This window comes from Myotis daubentonii, chromosome 9 (assembly GCF_963259705.1).
Source record: "Myotis daubentonii chromosome 9, mMyoDau2.1, whole genome shotgun sequence".
Lineage (NCBI taxonomy): Eukaryota > Metazoa > Chordata > Mammalia > Chiroptera > Vespertilionidae > Myotis > Myotis daubentonii.
Genome location: NC_081848.1, coordinates 9,634,779 through 9,660,067, shown reverse-complemented (window position 1 = coordinate 9,660,067; position 25,289 = coordinate 9,634,779). Strand labels below are relative to the sequence as shown.

Below are 25,289 nucleotides of genomic sequence, written 5' to 3'. Positions count from 1 at the left end.
ATGAACAACTGAGCGCCTCCTCTGGGCCAGAGACTAGACTAAGGGCGTAGTGTACCTCGTTAACCTTCAAAGTAACCCCCGAGGAAGGCAGCCTGCCAGCTTCAGAGCTGTGCAGACCAGCACTACTGCTCCCAGAGTCCCCCAGCACCACCAGCACTCAGTGACGTTTATCCAGCCGGGAGCCTTCCCAGCAGATGCTAAGGCTACACAACAGGGTTAACACAACCTCTGCTCGTCAGACACACAGAGAGATGGGCCAGACACAGAAGCAGTGAGTACCAGAGAACACTGCAAACAGATGAATTGTAGCAAACACCTCCCCGGCTGATTCTCCTTAGCGAGAAGGAGGTATGATCAGCTTATAGACGGCCAAAGGAAGGTCTAAAATCCTAACCTTTCTCTAGGGCTTTAGAGTTTGCAAGATACTTTGAGATATATCATTTTATTTTATTTTTCCCCCACTCTCTGGAATTAGTATGACTGCTATTATTATTAAGTTATTGCTAATTATTAATGAACTAGGGGCCCAGTGCACGAATTCGTGCACCTTGAAAGGAAATGTGGGCCACAAGGCTGTGGTGGGCACAGAGGCGGGTCTTGGCCCATCCTCTGTGCCCTGGACTGGCCCCTCCCACTGTGACCCTTGGTCCCCTGTCTGCTGGCAGGCCTGCTCCCGCCACCACAGCTCCCATGCGCTGACTGCGCCGGCTCTGCTCGCACCTGCTGATAGCGTAGAGTGATTGAGGCCAGCGCCAGAGTGGCGGCTGCTGCCCCGATTGCCCCTCAGGATCAGGAGGAGGTGGAGAAGCCCTTAGGGGTGATTGGGGCCGGCAGCCGCTGCTCGCACCCACTGACAGAACCGAGCGATCGGGGCTGTCACCAGGTGCCGGCAGCAGGTGCGAGCGCCGGGCGGGACCATGGTGCGTGGGAGCAAAGAACTTTCAGTAACCACCAGAGGCTCGCTCCAATGACAGCAACTGGCATCTCGCCTTGGTCTGGCGCCCCCGCTCACCTGCTCCACCATCTCACTGTGGCCAATGCCTGCCATGTTCTGTGCGCACCCCTTGGTGGTCAGCGCATGTCATAGCGACAGGTTGTTCAGTTGTTCCGGTTGTTCCGCCGTTCAGTCTATTTGCATATTAGGGTTTTATATGTACAGATAAATTGGTAATCAGAGAAGTGGCTCATCGAGGGGGGATTGGGTGGTCCTTTGCATGCTAGACATCCACAGGCAGGCAGTAGATATTAGATGACATAATGCAGTGTGGACGATAGCTCACATAGTTCCTCCAGGTCCGATTGTGCCTGGCCTCCCTCTGCCTTCAAGACTAGAGACTCTCATAGCTGGTGTTTCATCAGACTTTACCAGGGAGGCTATCAGCCAAGCGGTGGAGGTTTAGAGGGAAGAGTCAAGGTTGCTACAAATCTGCATGGATACTTTAACCAAGGTCACCTGTGTGTGCCTCCACACCTCAGGGCTTGAGCTCAGGGCTGGCGGGTGGGAACTACAGGTTGGGCATGGCTGAGTCTCTCTGGAGTGCGTAGAGGACTGGGGGCCACAGAAAACAGGGGTCTCTTTCTATCAAGGCCCCTCACGCAGCTCAGGCCTTTTGCTGGGACCCTCGCACGGCTCAGCTCCAGCTCCCTGGCAGCCGGGGCATCCCTCTTGATGATACCAGCTGCCATTTATTGAGCATCTGGCGGCACAGGCCCCTTCATTTTCATTTTCTAAGTTAATTTGACAAACGCGTCAGTGGAGAGGGAGTTCCTGTGTCCATTTTACAGATGAGAAGACTGAGGCCCAGAGCGATCCCATGTCAAGGCCACACTGCTAGCTAGTGTAGGAGCTGAGACTGAAACCCAGGCTGCTGCCTGATTTAAAAAAACCAGGCCACACTGACTCCTCCCCTTTAGTTCCCAGGATAGAAGGAAGCTTCTCCTCTTCATTTTCTGGTCATCCCTGCTTAGAAAAACCTCAGATGTTGGGGACAGGGATGTGAAGGGGCGAGAGCATGCAGTGCCAGTGAGCACACAGCTCTCAGGACTCTGTGCCCGTCATTGTGGTTGCCTATGACTTGCAACCTGTGGGAGAGGAAGTTAGGGGCCCTGTCCATGGTCCCCAGCCTGTCCTGGGTCAGGGAAGCGGCCTCCCTGCTTCCTCTGTGGCTGTGCCCATGTTGCCCTCCTCTGAGTGAGGTGCCAGGAGCTCAGACAGACAAGGTGCCCAGGCCCATCGTGCTACCCCTGTTGGCGGGTCCACACCCCCTGGAAGGAAAGCAAACGCACAGACAGCAGGTGACGGTGAGCTGAACTGGCCGGAAGGGACGAGCCCCCAGGCAGTCCCTGGGCTGAGCCAGGGTGAGGTGAGACCCCCGTGGTTGCCCACACTCTGCTCAACCCCAAATCCAGCACGTCCTGTCCTCAGAGCTCATCTCTCCCGGCAGCCTGTCGCCCTGGACACTCTGAGAGTGGCATTTTCTGTAAACACCCAGTTGCATAATGGCGCTCAAGACTCTGAAGAAACTCAAGTGTGACCTGTACCCCAACTCCCCTCTTTATAAGGCTGTGAGGGGTTCCACTGGGGGCCCTTGTGGACCCCAGTCTGAGACCTAAGGGCCTGGTGGGGCGAGGCGCTGGACGTGGTCTTGGAGAAACCATTGTGCGGCTGAGATAAAGGCACCTGAGGCCTGGTATCTGATCTTACCACTCCTCGTCCCAGGTTGTCTCCAGACCCAGACTCTACTGTGGGCGCAAGGAAAGGAGTCTGGGCTCTGGAGGCAGACAGACCTGTGTTCATAACCCACTGCACTGGGTGAGCTTGGGCAGGTTGCTCACCCTCTCTGTTCCTGTTTCTTCATCTTTAACGTGGAAATAATATTTCATAGGGCTGTTGTGCAGATTAAAGGAAATAATATTGCACAGTGCTCACCATGACTGGGGTAGAGTAGGAGCTCAGCAGCTGTTACTTTTGTCATTAGAGTGGGAGTCACCCTCGCCACCTCCTGTCCCTACCAGCTGAGCCACTGACCTCTGTGAAAGGGGGCGAAGGCCCCTTAGACCAAAGCCATCCTGTCTTTGAGGAAAGGTCCCGAACTCCAGCTGTCCTGGGCAGAACCACGGGAGTGAAGGGACAGTCTGTCTGGCCGACGGGCAAGAGAGGAAGGAAGCCAGTACTTACACTGAGACGACAGGGTCAGGAAGGCAGCCGAAGTCTGGCTCACATTCATATTTGGGAGGGAGACTGCAAGGGTTAAAGAGCACATGAGACATGAGACTTTTTTTTTTTTTTTTTTACTATTTGTTATAGAAAATTTGAAACATCTATAACATTAGAAAGATTAGTGCAGTGGACCTCGGTGGATCATCACCCAGCTCCAGCCATCACCTTGTGGCCAATTTGTTTCATCTATACCCCCTCCATATTCTCTCCAAAGAAATCAAAGGCATCGTATAACGTTCGTTATCTGTAAATGTTTCAGTGAGTATCTCTAAACAATAGGGATTCTTTAAAACTTAACTAGAATGTCACTGCCACACCTAGACATTATTACCAGTAATTCTTTCATATCAACAAGCTACTCTTGAAATTTTCAATCGTCTTATGAATGTCAAAGACCTTTAAAAAGCTGGTCTCTACGAATCAGGGTTTAAATCAGATCCACACATTGCAATTGGCTGATATGGCTTTTAAATTGCTTTTTTTTTTTTTTTTTTTTTTTTTTTTTTTTTTTTTTTATAAATCCCATCCCCTCCCCTCCACTCTTTTTGTGTGTTTGTTTCTGTGCAATTTATTTTTGGGAGAAACCAGGCCATGAGTCCTGCACATCTGGATTTTGCTGATTGCGTTCCTGTGAAGTTTGGCCTTCACTTTGTCTTTGGGGTACCACACCAAATAGGTACTTGTGTTGGGGTCATCAGGTGAAACCTCGCCCGCTCCTTTCGCCTCAGTGGGAAGGATACGTGCCCAGTGCCAGCCCGGCAAAGCCAGAGGACTGGCTGACACCGGGAGAGGTCCGGCAGCGGGATGAGGGACAGTGGCTGTTACCGGGGCTGGCTTCTCTCGTTTTTATGAACTGGGACGTGTTTTCATAAAGCAGGGCAATTTTCGGCTAAATAGTGAGGATTGTTTTTCCTTCTTCTAGAGCAATAAGGTTCAGGATTTGTCTCCCTCTTGACTTTCAAGAGCATGTTTTCTCAATTCCTTCCTGAAATTAAAGTAAAGGTCAAGGAGGCTGCTCTGAGACCCAGCCCTCCCCCCACCGGCTCCTGCGGGCGGGGAGTCTGGCAGTGAAGTGTGCCTGCCTCCTGGGCTGGTGACCTGGCCTGGTCCCAGGGCAAACCAACCAAATTTCATGATTCCTTTCTTTCTGGGGGACACCAAGGAGGGAGGGGAAGACAGGGGAAGGATAAAAGGAAACAGTACCAGGCCGTGGGCCCTGCTCTGAATTTAGATCTCCTGGGTAATTTCTCGCTGCTCGCTTATCCCCGCTGTGTTCCCTTCCTCTGGGAGGGCCCGGGCCCCCACCCCCTCCACCCTGCTTCCCACCAGCCAACTTTCTGCTCCGCACCCGTGTGAGCTGCCCCTTCCCTGGCACAGTGTTGAGAAGCGAGGGTTTTTAATCAAAAGGCAGTGCACGCAGAGAACAGTACCGCCACCACCCTGCTCGGCAGCACTCCCCCACCTCCTCCCCACTGAGTCACTCCAGCTAACAGTTAATTAATTTGTGACACTTTGACAGTTTTCAAGGAGACATTTTTATGGAGCCATCAAAATCCACAGGGATGGGCTGTCAGGCAGACACTCCTTCTTGCAGTCCCAGACCCTGCCTCACCTCACGGTAGACCCCAGGGGTCCTGAGGACATGAGGGAGGCCTGGGATGAGGCCAGGAAACTCTGAAGTCCTTGGCAGTCGAGGCGGTTCACACTCCCAGGACCACCTGGCCCCCTGGGGCATGGCAGAATCAGCAGGTGTCCGGGATGAGAGCAGCAGAGGTGAGGAGGCCCCAGTCATGCTCACCGCTGGTCTCTCACGGTTCCCAGACAAATCCTCAGGCAAAGGCCCCTTTCCCTGCCCTCCCTGGGCCATCCCCACCCTCCCCTGCAGCTCCTTAGATGAGCTGGGAGTCTGGTTATGTTATATAGCTGCTGGTTGGTGGGGAGTGAGAAGATGGCTCTGGGCCACCTTGCCTGCTGCCTGTGACTTCTCCCCTACAGTGGGGTGCTAATCTAGAAGCTGTGATAGGAGCCCAGGAGCCGTCCTCACCAGCTCTGTGCTTCCCTTTCCAGGGAACTCAGCTTATCTTCCCACCTCCCCACACGCCAATACTCCCCTTCACACGCGTGCACTCTCTTTCTCTTTCCATGCCTGCAACCCCGCGTGCCCCGGTGATGGCCTCCTGGAGGGACCCTAACAAGCAGGGCATCCAACCCTAGCTTTCACCATGACTGGGACCTGGTGGTCCAGGTGGAGATCTCAGAGGAGGTTCTGGTTTCCTTTGAATGGATCCAGGGAGAGAAACAACAGCCAGGGTAGAAAAAGCCCTGCTGGCTCCTTCACACCCGGGGGAGATACTAGTTCCCAGGGATGCCTCTCATTTATTGAGCACCTACCACTACCGTGCTGGGCAGTGAGAAGATCATGAGATGATAAGATAGGTATGATTCTCTTCTTTTCATTGAGGTGACATTGGTTGATAAAATTAGATAGGTTCCAAGTATACAATTTCACATCATCTGTATATTGCATTGGGTGCTCACCACCCAAAGTTGTCTCCTTCCATCACCATTTATCCTCCTCCTTTATCCTCCTCCCACCCCTGCCCCTTTCCCTCTGGTAATCACCATACTATTGTGTGTATCTATGAGGTGGGTTTTTGTTTGTTTGATTGTTTTTTGCTTATTCCCTTTACCCTTTTCACCCAGCTCCCCAGCCACCCTCCCCTCTACTAGCTAGTAGTCTGTTCTCTGTATCTATGAATCTGTTTCTATTTTGTTTGTTGTTGTTTTTTAGTGTATTTTGTTCATTTGATTCCACATACAAGTGAAATCATATGGTACTAGAGGCCTGATGCACGAAATTCGTACAAAAGTAGGCTTTCCTTCCCCCGGCTGCTGGCACCGGCTTCCCTCTGGCACCTGGGACCTGGGCTTCCCTCCGGCTGCTGGCAGGCACCCGGACCCCAGGCTTCCCTTGCAGCCCTGGCTTCATCCCGAGGGTCGTCTGGAAGGATGTCCAGAAGGAAATCTGTTCTAAGTAGCATATGACGCTCTTATTATTATAGATTGGTCTTTCTCTGGCTGGCTTATTTCACTTAATATAATGCTCTCCAGGTCCATTCAGTCAGTCTCAAAAGATGAGAGTTCTTTCTTTTTTACAGCCAAATAACATGCCATCGTGTAAATGTGACATGCATTTTTATCCACCCATCTACTGATGGGGACTTGGGCTGCTTCCAAATGTTGCCTATTGTAAATAATGCTGCAATGGACACAGGGGTGCATATATTCTTTCCATTTAGTGTTTCAGGTTTCTTCAGAGAAATTCCCAGAAGTGAAATTGCTGGGTCAAAAAGCAGTTCCATTTTTAATTTTTTGAGGAAACTCTAATACTGCTTTCCACAGTGGCTGCGCCAATCTGCATTCCCACCAACAGTGCACTGGAGCTCCCTTTTCTCCACATCCTCACCACTATTTGTTTGTTGATTTATTGGAGATAGCCCATCTGACAGGTGTGAGGGGATACCTCATTGTGGTTTTAATTTGTATTTCTCTGATGATTAGTGACATGGAGCATCTATTCATATATCGATTGGCCATCTGTATATTCTCTTTCAAAAAGTGTCTATCAGGTCTTTGCCCATTTTTTAATTGTATTGTTGTGTGTTTTTTGGTGTTGAGTTGTATGAGTTCTTTAAAATTTTTGGATATTAACCCCTTATCAGATGTCTCATTAGTGACTATGTTCTCCCATTCATTGGGTTGTCTTTTCATTCTGTTGATGGTGCTGTGCAAATTTTTTTTTATGTAGTCAATTTGCTTTTTTTGTTTATTTCCCTTACTTAAGTAGATATCAGAAAAAAGTATTGGGCATTTATGAAAAATGTCCAAGATTTACTGACTATATTTTCTTTTAGGATTTTTATGGTTTCAAGCCTAACATTTCAGTCTTTAATCCCTTTTGAGTTTATTCTTGTGTATGGTGTAAAAAGGCAGTCTAGTTTCATTGTTTTGCATGTATCTGTCAAATTTCCCCAAAAAAAACATTGAATTCACTGTCTGTACCCCATTGTATGTTTTTGCCTCTTTTGTCAAATATTAATTGACCATAAAGGTGTGAGTTTATTTCTGGGACCTCTAAGCTGTTAGATTGATCTATGTGTCTGTTTTTATGCCAGTAACAGGCTGTTTTGATTACTATGGCCTCATAGTATAATTTGATATCAGGTAGTGTGATTCCTAAACTTTGCTCTTCTTTCCCAAGATTGCTGTGGCTATTTAAGGTCTTTTGTGGTTCCATATAAATTTTTGGAATATTTGTACTAGTTCTGTGAAATACACCATTGGTATTGAGATAAGAATTGCATCAAATCTGTAGATTGCTTTGGGCAGTATGGATGATGTTGATTCTTCCTATCCATGAACATGGTATATGCTTCCACTTCTTCAATTTCTTTCTTGTCTTATAATTTTCTGAGTACAGGTTTGTTTGTTTTTTTTACATCCTTGGTTAAGTTTATTACTAGGTATTTTCTTAATGCAGTTGTAAATGTTTTCTTAGTTTGCATTTGTGATAGTTTACTATGAGTGTCTAAAAAGCAACTGATTTCTGGATATTTATCTTATATACTAGGGGCCCGGTGCACGAAATTCGTGCACTGGGTGTGTGTGTGGGGGGGGAGTGTCCCTCAGCCCAGCCTGCCCCCTCTCACATACTGGGAGCCCTCAGGCGTTGACCCCCATCACCCTCCAATCGCAGGATCGGCCCCTTGCCCAGGCCAGGGGACCCTCATTTCCCCCCATCACTGGTTCTGCCCCCAGCCCAGGCCTGATGCCTCGGCCAGAGGCGTAGACCCCCATCACCCTCCGATCGCCTGATCGGCCCCTTGCCCAGGCCTGACGCCTCTGCCAGAGGTGTCAGGCTTGGACAGGGGACCCCCATCTCCCCCCGATCACTGGCTCTGGCCCCCGCCCAGGCCTGAGGCCTCTGGCCCAGGAATCATGCCTGGGCAGGGGACCCCCATCTCCCTCTGATCGCTTGCTCCACCCCCCGCCCAAGCCTGACACCTCTGACCCAGGCTTCAGGCCTGGGCAAGGGGACCATTATATCCCCCCAATCCCTGGCTCCGCCCCCCACCCAGGCCTGATGCCTCAGCCAGAGGAGTTGACCCTCATCACCCTCCGATCACCAATCACCAGATCGGCCCCTTGACCAGGCCTGAGGCCTCTGGCAGAGGTGTCAGGCCTGGGCAGGGGACCCCCAGCTCCCCGTGGTTGCAGGCTCCACCCCTGCCCAGGCCTAACACCTCTGGCCTAGGCGTCCGGCTCGGGCAGCGGGGACCCGCAGCTGCAGCGGCCCCGCGATCGTGGGCTTCGATTTAGGCCCAGGCAAGGGACCCCTAGCTCCCGGGACTGCCAGCTTCGACCGTGCCCAGCTCCCATCGCTGGCTCCACCCCTACTTCCTGCTATCACTGGCCAGGGCGGCAAAGGCACCTGATTCTCCGATCATGGCTGGGGGGCAGGGCAAAGGCGGCCCCAGGGCCGCCTTTGCCCTGCCCCCAGCTCTTAGGTGCCCCCTGGGTTTCCAATCACTGTCAGTGGCAGGGGGCTTCTTCCTGCTTTCCCTTTCGCCTCCCTGCATTGTGCCTACATATGCAAATTAACCGCCATCTTGTTGGCAGTTAACTGCCAATCTTAGTTGGCAGTTAATTTGCATATAGCCCTGATTAGCCAATGAAAAGGGTATCGTCGTACGCCAATTACCATTTTTCTCTTTTATTAGATAGGATTGCTACTTTACCGAATTCATTTATTAGTTCTACTAGGGTTCTTTGTTTGTTGGTTTGTTTTTATGGAGTCTATAGGGTTCTCTATATACAGTATCATGTCATCTGCAAATAATGACAGTTTTACTTCTTCCTTTCTAAGTTGGATGCCTTTTATTTCTTCTTCTTGTCTGATTGCTGTGTCTAGGGCTTCTAGTACTATGTTGAATAAGAGTGGTGAAAGTGGACATACCTGTCTTGTTCCTGATATTAAGGGAAACAATTGCATTTTTGCCCATTGAGTCTGATGTTGTCTGTGGGTTCGTCATAAATGGCCTTTATTATGTTGATATATGTTCCCTATATTCCCACTTTGCTCAAAGTTTTTATCATAAATGGGTGTTGGATTTTATCAAATGTTTTTTCTGCATCTATTGATATGATCATGTGATTTTTATCCTCCATTTTAGCCTCCATACCACATTTTATGTGGTATATCACATTTATTGATTTGCGGATATTGTACCAACCTTACCTCCTTCGAATGAATCTTACTTGATTATGGTATATGATCTTTTTAAATGTATTGCTGGATTCGGTTTGCTAATATTTTGTTGAGATTTTAGCATCTACATTTATCAGTGATATTGGCCTTTAATTTTTATATTTTTTATTTTTAGTTTCTTTATCTGGTTTTGAAATTAGGATAATGCTGGCCTTGTAAAATGAGCCTGGGAGCCTTTGCTTCTCTTAAATTTTTTTCGAATAGTTTGAGAAGGATAGGTTTTAGTTCTTCTTTTAATGTTTGGTAAAATTTACCTGTGAAGCCATCTGGTCCAGGATTTTTGTTTGTTGGGAATTTTTTTTATTACTGCTTCAATTTCATTAGTTTTAATCTATTCAGATTTTCTGATTCTTCCTGATTGCATTTTGGAAGATTGTATGTTTCTAAAAATTTATCCATTTCTTCCAGATTATCAATTTGTTTGCATATAGTTGTCATAATATTTTCTTACAATCCTTTGCATTTCTTTGGTGTCAGTTGTTACTTCTCTTTCATTTCTGATTTTATTTATTTGGGCCCTCCCTTTTTTTTTCTTGATAAGTTAAAGGTTTGTCAATCTTGTTTATCTTTTCAAAGAATCAGTTCTTGGTTTCATTGATTTTATATATAAATTTTTTAGACTCTATTTTGTTTATTTCTGCTATGATCTTTATTATTTCCTTTCTTTTATTCAGCTTGGGCTTTGTTTGTGTTCTTTGTCTAGTTCCTTTAAATTTGAAGGTAGACTGCTTATTTGATATTTTTCTTGTTTCTTAAGGTAGGCCTGTGATGCTATGAATTTTCCTCTTGCACTGCTTTTACTATGTCCTGTAGATTTTGGGTTGTTGTGTTCTCATTTTCATTTGTTTCAAGGTATCTTTTGATTTTTTTCTTGATCTCATTCTTAATTCATTCATTGTTTAGTAGCATGTTATTTAGCCTCCATGTCTGTGTGTGTTTTTCAGTTTTTTTCATGTGATTGATTTCTAGTTTCATACTATTATGGTCATAGGAGCTGCATGATATGATTTCATTCTTTGCTGGGGGTCTTATCCAGCATCAGAAGGGTTCAGGAATCTGGAGAAGGGGCTGTGGTAAATTATCAAAGAGTCTAGAGATGAAACATAATTTTGGAAGGCATTTTGGGGAGCCAGAGAAGACTTAGCTAAAGAAACTAAGTCCTCCTTGTCTCAGGACCCCTAGCTTTTTATTAATATAAATTGTCCTAAGGCAAAGTAGATATACATATCGAAAGCAAGGTTTAATATACAGAATCCATTGTCAGATTGAGGGAACTGCCTTTGGCTGTTCAGGTGTTTGGCCAGTAGGAGGCAATAACATGTAGATTAAAATGCCCTCTGCTGTCTGGCAGCAAGCAATCACTTATGCATCCTTTTCAGGTTTGGGGAAATGCCTTTGGCCATTCCAATAGGTAATAACATATGATTCTCCAGCCCTTGCTGATGGCTCAAGGTCCACCAACCTTTTGATGAACTTCTTGCATTTATGACCTGCTGGAATTAGCTTCCAGCAATTCTTCTTAAATTTATTGAGACTTGCTTTGTGTCCTAACATGTGGTTGTCCTAGAAAATATTCCATGGGTGGGTACTTGAAAAGAATGTATATTCTGCTGCATTGGGGTTAATGCTCTGAAGATATCAATTAAATCCATCTGATGTAGTGTTTATTTAAGGCTACTGTGTTTTCTTTGTGTGTGTGTGTTTTTAAATTTTCTGTCTGGAAGATCTATCCATTGATATCAATTGGATGTTAAAATCCACAACTATAACTGTATTACTATCAATCTCTCCCTTTATGTCCATCAATATTTACTTTATATATTTAGGTGCTCCTATGTTTTTTTTTTCTTTTTTTTAAAATTAAATCTTTATTGTTCAGATTATTACATTTGTTCCTCTTTTTTTCCCCCCCATAACTCCCCTCCTCCCAGTTCCCGCCCCACCCTCCGCCCTCACTCCCCACCCACTGTCCTCATCCATAGGTGCACGATTTTTGTCCAGTCTCTTCCCACATCTCCCACACCCCTTTCCCCCCCCAAGAATAGTCAGTCCATTCCCTTTCTTTGTCACTGATTCTATTATAATCAACAGTTCATTCTGTTCATCAGATTATTTATTCACTTGATTCTTAGATTCACTTGTTGATAGATGCATATTTGTTGTTCATAATTTGTATCTTTACCTTTTTCTTCCTCTTCCTCTTCTTAAAGGATACCTTTCAGCATTTCATATAATCCTGGTTTGGTGGTGATGAACTCCTTTAGCTTTTCCTTATCTGTGAAGCTCTTTATCTGACCTTCAATTCTGAATGATAGCTTTGCTGGATAAAGTAATCTTGGTTGTAGGTTCTTGGTATTCATCACTTTGAATATTTCTTGCCACTCCCTTCTGGCCTGCAAAGTTTCTGTTGAGAAATCAGCTGACAGTCGTATGGGTATTCCCTTGTAGGTAACTGAGTTTCTTTCTCTTGCTGTTTTTAAGATTCTCTCTTTATCTTTTGCTCTTGGCATTTTAATGATGATGTGTCTTGGTGTGGTCCTCTTTGGATTCCTTTTGTTTGGGGTTCTCCGTGCTTCTTGGACCTGTAAGTCCATTTCTTTCACCAGGTGGGGGAAGTTTTCTGTCATTATTTCTTCAAATAGGTTTTCAATATCTTGCTCTCTCTCATCTTCTGGCACCCCTATAATTCTGATGTTGGTACGCTTGAAGCTGTCCCAGAGGCTCCTTACACTATCCTCGCATTTTTGGATTCTTTTTTCATTTTGCTTTTCCGGTTGGATGTTTTTTGCTTCCTCGCATTTCAAATCATTGACTTGATTCTTGTGCTCCTCTGGTCTGCTGTCGGGCGTTTGTATAATATTCGTTATTTCAGTCCGTGTATGCTTAATTTCTAGTTGGTTCCCCAATATAAGATCGAGGGTCTTATTAGTTTTTGTGTAGATCTCATTAAGTTTATCGGCAGCTTCTAAACAGTTCTTGAGAGACCTTAAAAGTGTGGTTCTGAACTCTATATCTTCCATTGACAATTTTGTCCTGTTTCTTTGTCTCCGCATTTTGTTATGCTTCCTTGGTGCACCCCCTAGTGGTCTTTGTTCGCAGTCTTATAGTTAAATCTTGATTGTTGTAGCTAATTCCAGGGAGGGTTTGACCTCCAGGCCAAGTGGCTATGAGAATCAGCTGTGTCAGCAGTGAGAGAACTTCTGTCCTCTAGGGAGGTGCTAATCTAGCCTTTGCCTGAGGCTATCCGGCAAATGCCTCTGTGCAGGGCTTGGGCGGGGCGGGTCGAACAGGATCAACAGCGTGGGCCGGAGAGAGCAGTTATAGCGGCTCTCAGTCCTGTCCCAAGGGGCTCTGCCTCTCTGAGTCCCAGCACCCGCTGCAAGCCTCGGAGAGAAAGCTGCACAAGCTCTGACCGAAGCCAGACAGTCCCGCTTCTCCCGTTTGAGTCTGGGTCCCTAAAGACTCGCCTGTATCTGGAGCTCAGAGTCTGCGACTCCCTCCCCGATTGAAAACGCCAACCGCGCCCTCCGCCGCCAGCCCGCTCCGCGCACTCCGCACCTCAGAATTTGACTTCAGCACTGCGCCTCCTCTGAGTGTCCGTGTGCGTTTCTCTTTCCTCCTAGTTGTAGGACTTCCACTCAGCCAGCGTTCCTGTGGTTCTGGGTGATGTCTCTTCCGTTTTTTGGTTTCACTTTTGAAGTAGTTGTTCAAAGCAGCAAACTCCGGCGTTAACCTATGCCGCCATCTTGTTTCCCAGGTGCTCCTATGTTGAGTGAATAATTATTTACAGGGGTTATATCCTCTTGTTGAATTACTCCCTTTATAATTATTTAGTGTCCTTTATTTCTTATAGCCTTTATTTTAAAGTCCATTTTGTGTTTAGTCCATAGACAAAATGGACTTCAAAATAAAGGCTATAATAAGAGATAAAACTTTTTTGCCATTTTCATCTGCATGAAATTTATTTTTCTACCCATTTTCTTTTTCCATATGTATCTTATATTCTGAGGTGGGTCCCTTCTAGGTTGTATATATATATATAGTTTTGTTATACATTCAGCTACCCTATGTTTTTTGATTAGAGCATTTAAGCCATTTACATTTAAAGTGATTATTGATAGATATGTATTTATTGTCATTTTATTCTTTATAACTTTGTCCCTTAGTTGTTGTTCTTTTTTCCTCCTCCTTCTCCTTCTCATTCTCTTTCTACTTCTTCCTCAAAAAGAATTTTTAACATTTTTTTTGCAATACTGGTTTGGTGTTAATAAAATCCTTCAGATTTTTCTTGTCTGGGAAGCTCTTTATTTTTCCACCAATTTTAAATGATAGCTTTGCTGGGTAGGATAGTCTTGATTGTAGGTTCTTTCTTTTCATCACTTTGACTATTTCATGCCAATCTTTTCTAGCCTGATATGTTTCTGTTGAGAAGTCAGCTAGAAGTCTTATGAGAGCTTCTTTGTAATTAACTGTCTTTCTCTTACTGCTTTAAGATTCTCTTTTTGTCTTTAACCTTTGCATTTTAATTATGATGAGTCTTGGTGTGGACCTGTTTTAGTTCATCTTGTTGAGGATTCTTTTTGCTTTTTGGACTTGTGTGTCCTCTTTCTTCACCAGGTTAGAGAAGTTTTCAGCCATTATTTTTTCAAATAGGTTGTGAATCCTTTGCTCTCTCCCTTATTTTTCTGGTATCTCTATAATGTGGATATTGTTGCAAAAGTCCCTTAAACTATCCTCATCTTTTTAACTTCTTTTTTCTTTTTGCTGCTCTGATTGGGTGTTTTTCTACCTTGTCTTCCAAATCACTGATTTAATCTTCTGCTTCATCTAACCTACTTTTAATTCCTTCCAGTGTATTCATTTTTTTTAATGTTTCTATTGATTTCAGAGAGAGGAAGGGAGAGAGGAAGAGAGAAACAGCAATGATAAGATAGAATCATTGATCATCTGCCTTATGCACACCCCCTACTGGTCTGCAACTTGGGTATGTGCACTGACCGGGAATTGAACCGTGACCTCCTGATTCATGGGTTGATGCACAACCACTGAGCCACACTGCCAGGCCATTCAGTGTATTCTTGATGTCACATATTGTATTCCTCATTTCTGACTGATTCTTTTTCATAGTTTCTATGTCCTTTTCCTAGCTGTTGAAGTTCTTGTAAATTCTCACTAAGTTCCTTTAGCATCCTTATAACCATTTTTGGATCTATATATCTGGAAAACTGCTTGTCTCCATTTCATTTAGCTCTTTTACTGGAGATTTCTCCTGTTCTTTCATTTGGGGCCTGTTTCTTTGCCCTGCTTTTTTGGCTGCCTCTTTGTGTTTGTTTCTATATATATTAGATAGATCTATGTCTCCTTGTGTTGGTAGGGTGGCCGCATGTTGTAGGTGTCTTTTGTGACCCAGTGGTACAGTCTCCTTGATCCCCTGACGCGGGTGCTCCAGAAATGTCCCTTTGGGAGATTTTGATAACGGTGGTAAAGCAGTATCTCGTGAGAAGTTGAAAGTACGGCAAGGAAGGGAATTCCGGCGGAACTCCGAAGCCTAGCGCTTTTGGTTTCCTGGTGCTTTAGATGTTGGACAGTGGAGACCTCTTGTTTGGCATCTCCTGGCAGGATAATGTTGGCCCAGGTGAGGGTCGGGCTGGACGCTTATTGAAGGGCCTGGGTGGGGCCGGAGGGCATAGGGACTGGGGTAAAAAAAAAAAATGTCCCTTTGTGGGTTATGTGAGCCCTCCTATTGTAATTGAGTGTTGATTGCTATTGGCCCATTTGTGCATGGTGTCAACCCTCATGGTGGCTGACTGTGAGGATCCACCCCAACCACAGTGAACAAGCTGCTGTGCAGGTGCTGACCACATGAAATGGAATTTGCCTTACTTAGCAGGGTGGGAGCTGCCGAGATCTCCCTCTGGATATGCTGCTTGTGAAGCTAATCGCATCCTGCTCTGATATTAACTGAAGCTGGCCACTGGGTGTGTTGGTTCTGGGGCCTTTTGGTGCGGGTCAATGTCAGATGCTACCTGTGACTGGCCCTGGGCAACTGGTTTACAGCTACAAAGCAATGTGTGGTTTGTGGCTGTCTCTGCTGTGCCTTGGCATGCATGGGAAGGACCAAGCTGCACACCAAGGCCAGCTTCCCTAGTACTGAGTCTAGGGGAAGGTCAGCAAAAGGCTGAAAGCGCCCTGAGATCTGCCTCCACCTGCTCCTACCTGCCAGCTTCCGGTTAGGCCCAGCCACTGAAAGGTCCTCTGGTGGCACTCGAGTTGCATGAGGTAGGTCCTCACTGAGTTACCATGTAGGGGCGAGTGGTGTTCACCAGATTGAATACCACTTGGTGCCAGTCCTGGGTCTGAGGCCACTCCGCAAAAGTTCCAGCATTTACAAGTCAACTGCCCCATGCTGTGTGCCCGCAGACCTTTGTGGTGGGGTGGGATCTCAGGAGTAGTCAGCATGAGACCAAAGAAACCAAGATTTGGTCATGTCTAGGGAGAGCTCTGTACCGGTTGAGCATGGGGGGGGGGGGGAAATGGCCCCTGTTCTAGAGCCACTAGAACTCATCCTCTAGGTACGATTCTTCTGCTGCTGCAGTTCACAGTTTGGCGAGAAGAACAGACACTAAACAAATAATAACCTAGTTACACCCGTGACAAGTGCCCCGAGAAGCACATTGTGCTGTGAGAGTGTGAAGCAAGAGGACAGCTCTGAGCTATAGCATCACGAAGCCTTCCCTGGAGAAGGGGCAGACCTGAAGGGTGAGAAGGAGGAGGACATCAGTCCGGACTAAATCCTGAGCCCCGGTGGAAGGACAGGGCCTGGTCAGGAGTGGGTCACTGGGACCCAGGGGAAGGGAGCTGGGGTGCCTATGCTGGTTGGTTTGTGGCTTTGGTGACAGGAAGTTGAATGGGCATCCGAGGGAGCTCCTTGGCTGCGAGGTGGGAGGCAAGGCTCAGGCTGCTTGGCTGTATTAAACTTCAGCGAGTAGGGGATAGCTCTGAGAAGGTGACTGGGTTATGAACCTCAGGTTGGGCCACTGAGGGCCCTCCAGCCTGTGTCCATCCTCCTGGTTCCAGCTGGATGGGGCTATAGACAAAGCCAGAGACTAAGAATGGAAGAGATTCATGCAAGCTGTTTTACACTTTCTGAGGAAACCCAGATAATTTCCCCACAAATCACATAGCTCTGCTGTTGATCAGCTGCCCTGCAGAACGCCAAGCTGGACTAGTGGGCTTGCTATGCCTGGAGGGGGCATGAAGTGGGGATGGTGTTAGTCCTTCCCACTCACCCTCCTCAGCCCCCTCCCTCCTCCCCCCACCCCCCGCCAGGCCATTGGAGGGCAAGTTTTCCCACTAGTCCACGTCTGTCCATAGCAGCGAGGGGGAGGGTATCCCCACCAACCCCTGAACTTTTGGAGCCAAGGAATTACTGGGAGCAGGGCCTTGCCTGTGCCTGAGCCAGACGTCTAGCTTCACCACCCCACTTGCCTGCGTGTCTGGCTTGGGACGCTGGGAAAGGTGTTCAGGGTGAGGAAATGGAGGATGATCCTAGAAGTGACAGTGTCCATTGCCCCACCCCTACTCCTCAGTCTCCCCTATTGTCCACCCCAACATTCCTCTCCATTCTTCCTCCTCCCCACAGACCCTTCCCCACCATCCCTTCCATTCCCAGCCCCAGTGCTTGGAGGCCTTACCATGGAGGTAAGATGGGACTGTCCCTGTCTGCCCACCACAGAGGCCTTCCCAAGGCTGCCCAGCCTAGAGCTCTGGGAGCTTGAGGCCCGAGGTCCTATTCCTCTGTCCCCTGCTGGGGCAGCCCTCCTGGGCAGTAAGTGAGGCATTGTTCAGTGACTCTGCTCCTTTTCCCTTTGGAATAGGAAGGAATATGATGCTTCCTCCCTTCCCTTTCCCCCTCCCACTCTTTCTTCCTAAAGCGCAGGGGGAGCTGGGGAAGGGCCCACCCCCAAGTCACAGCCTGGATCTCTGACTAGAGGAGCAGGGGTGGCTTGAATTAGGGGGTCCTAGCAGGAGCCCTTCCCCACTTAGTCCCATTCCCATCCAAATGAGGTCTCTCCAACAAATGGCTTTTGAAATGCAAATGCTACCCCCCTTCCTTTTTCGCTGAAATGCTTCAAGTCTCAGAAAAGAAGGGAAAATGATGTGTTTAAGACAGCAGTGTCTCATCCGCCATCCAGCCTGATAAGGGATTGTTCAGTTTTAATTAGACAATTTGATTCCTTCAAATGCCAAACTTCCAGAGGAGGCAGCACACAGGAACCAGGTTGCTGGAGTTGGTGCTGCACTGAGGGTGCCTCAGCCCCACCTCTGGGCCCTGCGCCCCAAAGTCTTGCTGGAGGGTGGAATCAAATTGCAACCAGATTAATGGAATCCTCTCCTCTCTCCTCTGGGACCAGCCAGCTTTCCTCCAGGGCTCCAGGCTGCCCTAAGAGATGGGCCCTTTTGTCCACACCCCACCAGGCTGGGGCCCGAGGGTGACAATAGCCTCCAAGTTTTTCTGAAAGAAAAAGCCAGCGTTAGTGGTCAGCCTCGAACTGTGGAGCTTGAAAGGGGTTTTCGTCCAGCATACTCGGGACAAGCCGTTTCTGTTTGCAGGCTGGGTGTGACTGGGAGAGCAGCCCGCCTTCTCCTGCAACTTCTACTTCCCTACTCCATCCCAGCCCCAGAGCTAGCAAATTTTCAAGTTGGGCACACACAGAAAACTGGCCCGTCTGTAAGGCACTAAGGGTAAATGGCAGAGGAGCCTGAGGCCGGAAACGTATCTCCACATTCCACATGCCCTGGTATCCCCACGCTCCTCGGTTCATTGCAGACACCTTGCTGAAAAGCTGCTGTGTAGGCTCTGAGGACACTGCGACCACAGCAGGCTGGAGGTGGGCCGGGTGTGAGGGAGGACTTGATGGAGAGTACTGACCACTGGAGTGGATGATTCTAGAAGATCTTTCAGTAGACCCTTGCCTTTCTGAGCCGGGGCAGGGCGATGAGTACTGGAGGCAGGTGAGGGCCAGGTACTTTGATGGCCTGAGGCTTGCAGGCCACCCACAAATGGAGTTTCCCATATTCCTGGCTCCCTGCTGTTTCCCACACACCCGAGCAACAGAGAAAGCAGAGCCTGGAGCCCATCTGTGAGCATGGCCTGGGGAGGGTGAGGTGGGAGCAGCAGCTGCCCCCTTTGCTGCATAGGGAAGATGAAGATGGGACCTTGGGGGAGAGGCAGCCCTTGCTAGAGTGAGCCTGGCATCTGCAGGCATCTTTGACAGCTCAGGCTGCCATAATGAAATGCCATAGGTCAGATGGCTTAAACAACGGACATGTCCGGGGCCTGGACGGCTGAGATCATGATCTGTTTCTGGTGAGGACTCTTCCTGGCTTGTATGACTGTCTCTCGCTGTGTGCTCACATGGCAGGGACAGGGAGAGCAAGCTCTCCTGTGTCTCTTCTTATGAGGACATGCATCTCATCACGAGGATCCCACCCTCATGACCTCATCTAGACATAATCACCTACCAAAGACCCCGCCTCCAAATACCATCATCTTGGAAGAGGACAACTTAGAGCTCCAAAATATGAATTTGGGCGTGTGCACAGCAGCAGAATTAGATCATCCATTCCTCTCCCAGGAGATAGGACTGCATAGCTAAATTAGTAAATGCTAAGAAATGGCAGTGACCATGTATACATTTGGCACTAGCTAAATGCTCAATGATTGGGGACTGTGATTTAGAGCTTTTCCACATGAAGCAGGAGCCACCTGGGAGGAAGATGAAGGCAGATGGTGTATGGAGGTTGGTATTTTCATAACACCAAATCGAAATACTTCCTCTGACAACAACAACAAAGTAAAATACTGGGATCTTATTTATCTGAAAAGCCTTATGGCTGTTAAGAATAATTCATCTTGGGTTATACATTCAGCCAATCTTCATTTAAAGCAAGACCAGAAAAAAAACACACAGGAAATTTGGAGCATCTGGCAAATTTAGGTGCTGGCTGCTGCATGGCCTTGGCACTCCCCACCTACACCAGAGGGGCGTTGACTTCACCTGGCTTCTGTGGAGCCCGGACCAGGCCAGGTTACCTGGTGCTCTCCCCGGCTGCCAGAGGCAACATTCACCTGGATGGAGGAGCTTGAGGGGCAGGGCAAGGGCAGGTATCTGAGGGAAAATGCCAGTAATAAAATGCCAGGAGGTCACTGTTTTTCATTCATCCCAAGTTGACACACACCCCGCCAGCATTTTAATGTCTCTGACATCAGAATTCATTTTACACTTGACCCCATCTGAGAGCTGTGTTAGGGTTTGATGGCATTTTTTTATTTCCTAGTGGTACATGAAACAGTGGTGCATATTACATTGAATTCTGTCTCTTAAAAAGTATTTATTTATTTATTAAACTGATTGGGGTGACATTGGTCAACATGAACATATAGGTTTCAGGTGTTACAAGATCTGTATATTGCACTGTGTCCCCACCACCCAAAGTTAAATCTCCTGTCACCTTATATTAGGCCTCCTTCCCCCCCCCACCCCACCCCCAGCCCCCCACCCATCCCCTTTCCTCTGGCAATCACCACCCTGCTGTTTGTGTTCATGCTTCTGTCTTGGAGCTTAGGAAATACAACAATTGGTATTACAGTTGCTGACTATATAGCAGGTGGGCTGGGAGCACTGGATCTTCCAGGCCAGCACCTTTATCCTGCACCCATGGTTCAAGAACAAACTTGCCTTTTTCTTTTCTTTTTTTTTTCTTTACTCCCTCCCAAGGGGAAATAAGCCTTATTGCTTGTTTCTTTTTCATCTTTTTGCTTGGTTTGGTTTTTAAAGTTAACATTCCTTGAGGATGGCATAAATGATTTCCATAGCACCTGGAAATCATGGTGCTTTGTGTGGAGTGCCTTGAAATACTGATAAATTTAATTCCATTGTGTGAAATAGGAACACTTTTGTTAGCAGGAAAGCCGACTCTATTATATGTGCATTATGTTTCAGTCACAACCGAAACACAGGCTGTCAAGCTCATCAGCCCTCCGACTGCCTCTGAGCCGCTGCTCCCGTTCCTCGGAGCCCAGACCCAATGGGGAGAGGCAGAGTTATCCTCGGCAGCTCCCTCCCTGCTTGGCCCCAGTGCCCTCACCCCACCTACCCCGTGACCAAATGCCATGACTCTGCCTCCAGGTTGGCTCCTGAAGCTGAACACTTCTCTGCAGCCTCATCCCCACTCTTTCACCTGGACCCCCACCTCTCTTAGCTGAGTTATAGCCACACCTCCCTCCCCTCCACGCTCTCCTCTACATGCAGCAGCCCTGACCTCTAACGCACCAGACAGCCCTCTGCACTCGACCTTTCAGGAGCTCCCACGCTGACAAGGCCAGGTCTGGCCCATGAATGGCCCTTCAGTGTAATTTTCCCCAGTGTCACTGTCAGACCCTACGCTTGCAGCCAACAGAATTATCTGCCACTTGGCACTGTGTTGTGTGCTCTCTGGCTGGAACATCTCCCCCACCCAGTTGCCTGGCTAAGTCCTCCTCCTGCTTCATCTCAGATGATGCCTCTTTCAGGTCGTCTTTCCCCCCTGGGGTGGGGCGCCCGTTCCTCAGTGCACATGTGCAGACCTATCATTTCTTGCTGGGGTTCCTGCAACAGCCTCCCAGCTGGTGTCCTGCCACCTTACTTGGCCCACCCTTCCATTCTCTATACAGCAATCAGCATCTTCTCTCTGATCATGTTGTTTCCGCTGCCATTAGGCTCAAGTCTAAACCCCTTTAAGGCCCCTATAGTATGACCTTAAGGCTCCCTATGATTCTGTATGATCGCACCTATTACAACCTCCCCAGTTTAACTCATTCCCAGTCCCTCCATGTTTCAGCTAGTCCCAGTCTCTCTCTGGGCCTCCACCCTGACACCTGCTCTCTAGCTCTGTCCACTGACTCCTATGTCTGGACCCTCCCCTGACTCCCAACTCTTTACCTGGCTAATTCCTACACACCTTCAGGTGTCTGTTGAACATCACTTCCTCTGGAAACCCTTTGTTAAATCTCTAAACTAGGCTAGGTATCTCTCCCCTATTCCATTTCTTAGAGCTGACCACTCACAGATTTAATTGTGTGATTAATTGGCCATTGTTTCTTTTAGACTGTGAGCTGGAGAGCCATGTACATTTTGCTCCTGCCTATGTCTCTAGCACTATGTAGAGCAATGCTCTGTAAATATTTACAGGAGCAAAGATGAAGAAATGCATATTTCTATTCCTAACATTGGAAGCTGGGACTCTAACTTGCCTTAGGTGTGTGCTGCATGGGCTGCACTTCATATATGTTTGTTGAATAAATGAATAATGAATGGCCAGCTCTTCTCAAGCTCATTTATGTTATTATACTTCTTCAAAAATTATACTTGCTCATTTATTTATTTTACCATCTGCAAGAACTGGCTAGCAGAGTAGTGGCAGCAGGCCACCATGTTTTAAGAAAATTGTTAGATACAAAAGTTATCATTCCGAGGCTAGAGAGTTTCTCTGTTAACTTCCAATGGTTGGTTTTAGCTCCAGAGTCCCCCCTGGGAGGCGGCCTGCTTTGGGAGGGCCTCCCGCTCACTCCCTGTGTCCATTTCTCCAGTCAGAGCCCGGCCACCCGGTGGCCCTGCTGCCCCAATGGATCCACTGAACCTGTCCTGGTACGATGACGACCTGGAGAGCCAGAACTGGAGCCGGCCCTTCAACGGGTCTGCGGGGAAGGCCGACAAGCCCCCCTACAACTACTATGCCATGCTGCTCACCCTGCTCATCTTCATCATCGTCTTTGGCAACGTGCTGGTGTGCATGGCCGTGTCCCGCGAGAAGGCACTGCAGACCACCACCAACTACCTGATCGTCAGCCTCGCCGTCGCTGACCTCCTCGTAGCCACGCTCGTCATGCCCTGGGTGGTCTACCTGGAGGTAGGTCTGGGCCCCGCCTCACTCAGCACCTTCTCCAGAGAACACCATGCTGGGGCCGCCGGCCCAAGCTTCTCACTGCTTTCTACCCACAGGTTGCCTGGTGCTTTCTCAGATTGTCTCCTCTCCACTCTGGCCTCAGTTTTTCTCTCATGAAATGGGTAGATTGTCTTCTTAAAAATCCCAATTACCAGGTGCAGAGTCCTTACTGAGTGCCAGACCTTGTGTTAAGTCCTTTGAACGCACCATTTTCCAATAGTGTCTTCATTCGCCCCCGAGAGACCAAAGTATTATCACCATTTCACAGAAGTCAGGTGGCCTCTTGGTGGGCCCAGCTGGCACTGTGTCTGGCCCCCAGAATGTTCATCGGCCCGGCGGAAGTGGGAGCCATTGAGGAGAACCCCCAAGGATAGACTGTTCCTGCTTCCAGGCCTGAACTCTCCATTCCTCTTTCCTGCTTCAAAAGTGGGGGCTGCTGCTCTCCTCCTCCCTTCCCTCTGCCCCAAGTTTAAGGCCTCTGGGAACTGTCTGCAGCCCCTTCCTCAGGAAGGACCAGTCACCACTGCTCGGCCAGGACAGAGCCCAGCTCTGTGCCTCAGGACAGTGAGTGGGCAGCTGTCTGTGGTCCAGGCACCGGGCCAGGCATGTTCAGCCCCAGACTCCACAAATACTCATGCTGGTCCTGGGAGCCGATGCTGCTCTTCTCGCTTTAGAGAGGAAGCAGAAGCTTTGAGAAGGTGCCTGTCTTCACCCAGATCACACAGCAAAGGGAGAAGCGCTGATAAGAAGTCCCCAAGTGGACCCACCTCCCGGTGGGTGTTTTTCAGAGCTGGCGGGCAGAGGTGGAAGGGCCTGGGCGCTGTGAGTGGGCACAAGCTGGGTCCTGCCCCTTTCTCCACCAGGGGTTCCGGGTGGAGTCTGGGTGCAGAGGAGTCTGACCAGGCGGCCAGGAAAGAGCCAGTGCTGGCCATTCACATGCCCGAGCTGTTTCCTTCTGGCCCTGGGCTAGAGAGAGGAGTTACCTGTGCCGGGGGCAAACCCTTCTTTCAAAGAAAATATGAGCCCTTGGCAGGTTTGAGGGAGAGGAGGACATCAGTAGAAGAAGCTGAGAGGGTGAGGGGAGGGAGGAGGCCGGTCAAAGCCCACTCCTCTCCCAGGGGCTCCCTGTGCTTCCTGTGGCCACCACACCATCATCCTTCAGCACAGTCCAAACAGGCTGGAGCTTCCTCAAGGGCCTGAGGGAGTGCTGAGCAAGAGCCCAAAGGGATCAAATGAAAGACAAAACCACACAGAAAGATAGAGGTGCCACAGGCCAGGGTCATTCCTCCGCGACCCCAGTGTGTGAGGCCCCAGACTCTGCTCATCGGGTCTGTAGCGGGTCCTGTCCCCAAGGAGCCCTCCTTACTTCACAGGCCTGTCCCCTCCTACTCACTCTCAGGGAGGCCTGGCCTCGGGCCACCTGGGAAAATGGCCTCCCTGTGTCAGTCTCCCTGTCTACAGAGGGGCGATAATAATAGTGTCTCTCTCAGCACTCTTTGAGAATCGGATGAGTAACTATAGAAAAGGTGCTTATCCTGGAATTGGCATGTAACCAGCATTGTGTAAAAGTCAGCCGTGACAGTGGTATTCAAATGAAATGGCCATAGATATCAGCCCCTCCCCACAGAGGACCCACCCGTCCCAGGCGAGAGGCACCCTCTTCCTAGAGTGAGGTGTGCTCTGCCCGGGGCTGTGGGCGTGCGCTCTGGGGCTTCAGACCCACCACCCCACCACCCCACCACACTCTACGGTAGTGCCGAATCTCTGCATGGGCTGTCCTGGGGCTCCTGGCTATCTGAGTCCCTGGACAGGTATGTTGAATGTGCCTGTTCACCACTGTTTAAGGGAAAGCACGGTGTTTCGGGGGGCAGGGTGGGGAATGGCATCTCAGAGTCTCCTCCAAAACAAGAGCTGGACAGGGAGCCCTACTCACAGGACATGGTCTCAGCTACTTATTGTCCCTTGAGAACGTCCCAAGTAAAGTCTCACTCTATCCCAACATCCTGTCCAAGGGTTCTTGCAACCACGTACTGCACCCTCTGTTGTCTGGAACTTTCCATCTCGCCCCATTCCCATCTCGCCCCATTCCCAGTGGAGTAAATGCCTCCAGCAGCCTGCCGTGTCAGCATGTGTCTGATGTGGAACTGCCTGCGCCTTGTCTGTGCCACTCGGCACATGGAAAGCACCCTGGGGTTGGAGTGGGAGGAGGACTAGGCTCCATCCCCGACGCGGCCCCTTTCCTGGAGGGCTCCCAAGGGAAGGGAGTGGCTGTCTGCCCTGTCCCCTGGCCTCAGCCTCTGAGGGGGGCTCCCTGTCGTGTCCCAGGTAAGCAGGGAAGGGAGCAGACTCAGATCACAGGGTTGGTCAGTCACTTATCCAACATGTGTGAGCAATTCTATGTCCTACCCCTGCTTGGGGTCCAAAGCCTTGGCCTGCCATCAGCGAGGAGCATGAGGGCTGTTTCAGTGCAGTCTGGTGGACGTGACAATAGAGCTGTCCCCACAGGAGCTGTGGGAACGCTGCAGGGACATATGACTTGGCATGTGGGGACAAGAATGTGGTGCAGGAAGAAGGGATGCTGTCAGAGAATCATCCAGGGGAGGGAGCGGGACCTGCACTCCAGGCAGAGAAGGAAGTGTGCAGCGCTATGCAGGGAGGGTGCTGGAGGCTTTGAGGTGTGGCAGCCATGTCATTAGCTTCAGAGGCTTGCTGTCACATGCCACAGATAGGAGTGAGCGTGTTCAGAACAGTGCC

General features: G+C 48.8%; 1 protein-coding gene across 2 annotated transcripts in view; it reads left to right on the top strand.

Moving 5' to 3' along the window:
* The window catches only part of DRD2 (dopamine receptor D2), a 64,912-nt gene that overhangs the window by 29,168 nt on the left and 10,455 nt on the right, over positions 1 to 25,289 (top strand). For both annotated transcript variants that reach the window (XM_059707916.1, XM_059707915.1), the window contains exon 2: positions 22,180 to 22,499. In XM_059707916.1, coding sequence (XP_059563899.1) covers positions 22,215 to 22,499 — 285 coding nt within the window. In that variant the 5' untranslated portion in view covers positions 22,180 to 22,214. The remainder of the gene's footprint in view (positions 1 to 22,179; positions 22,500 to 25,289) is intronic.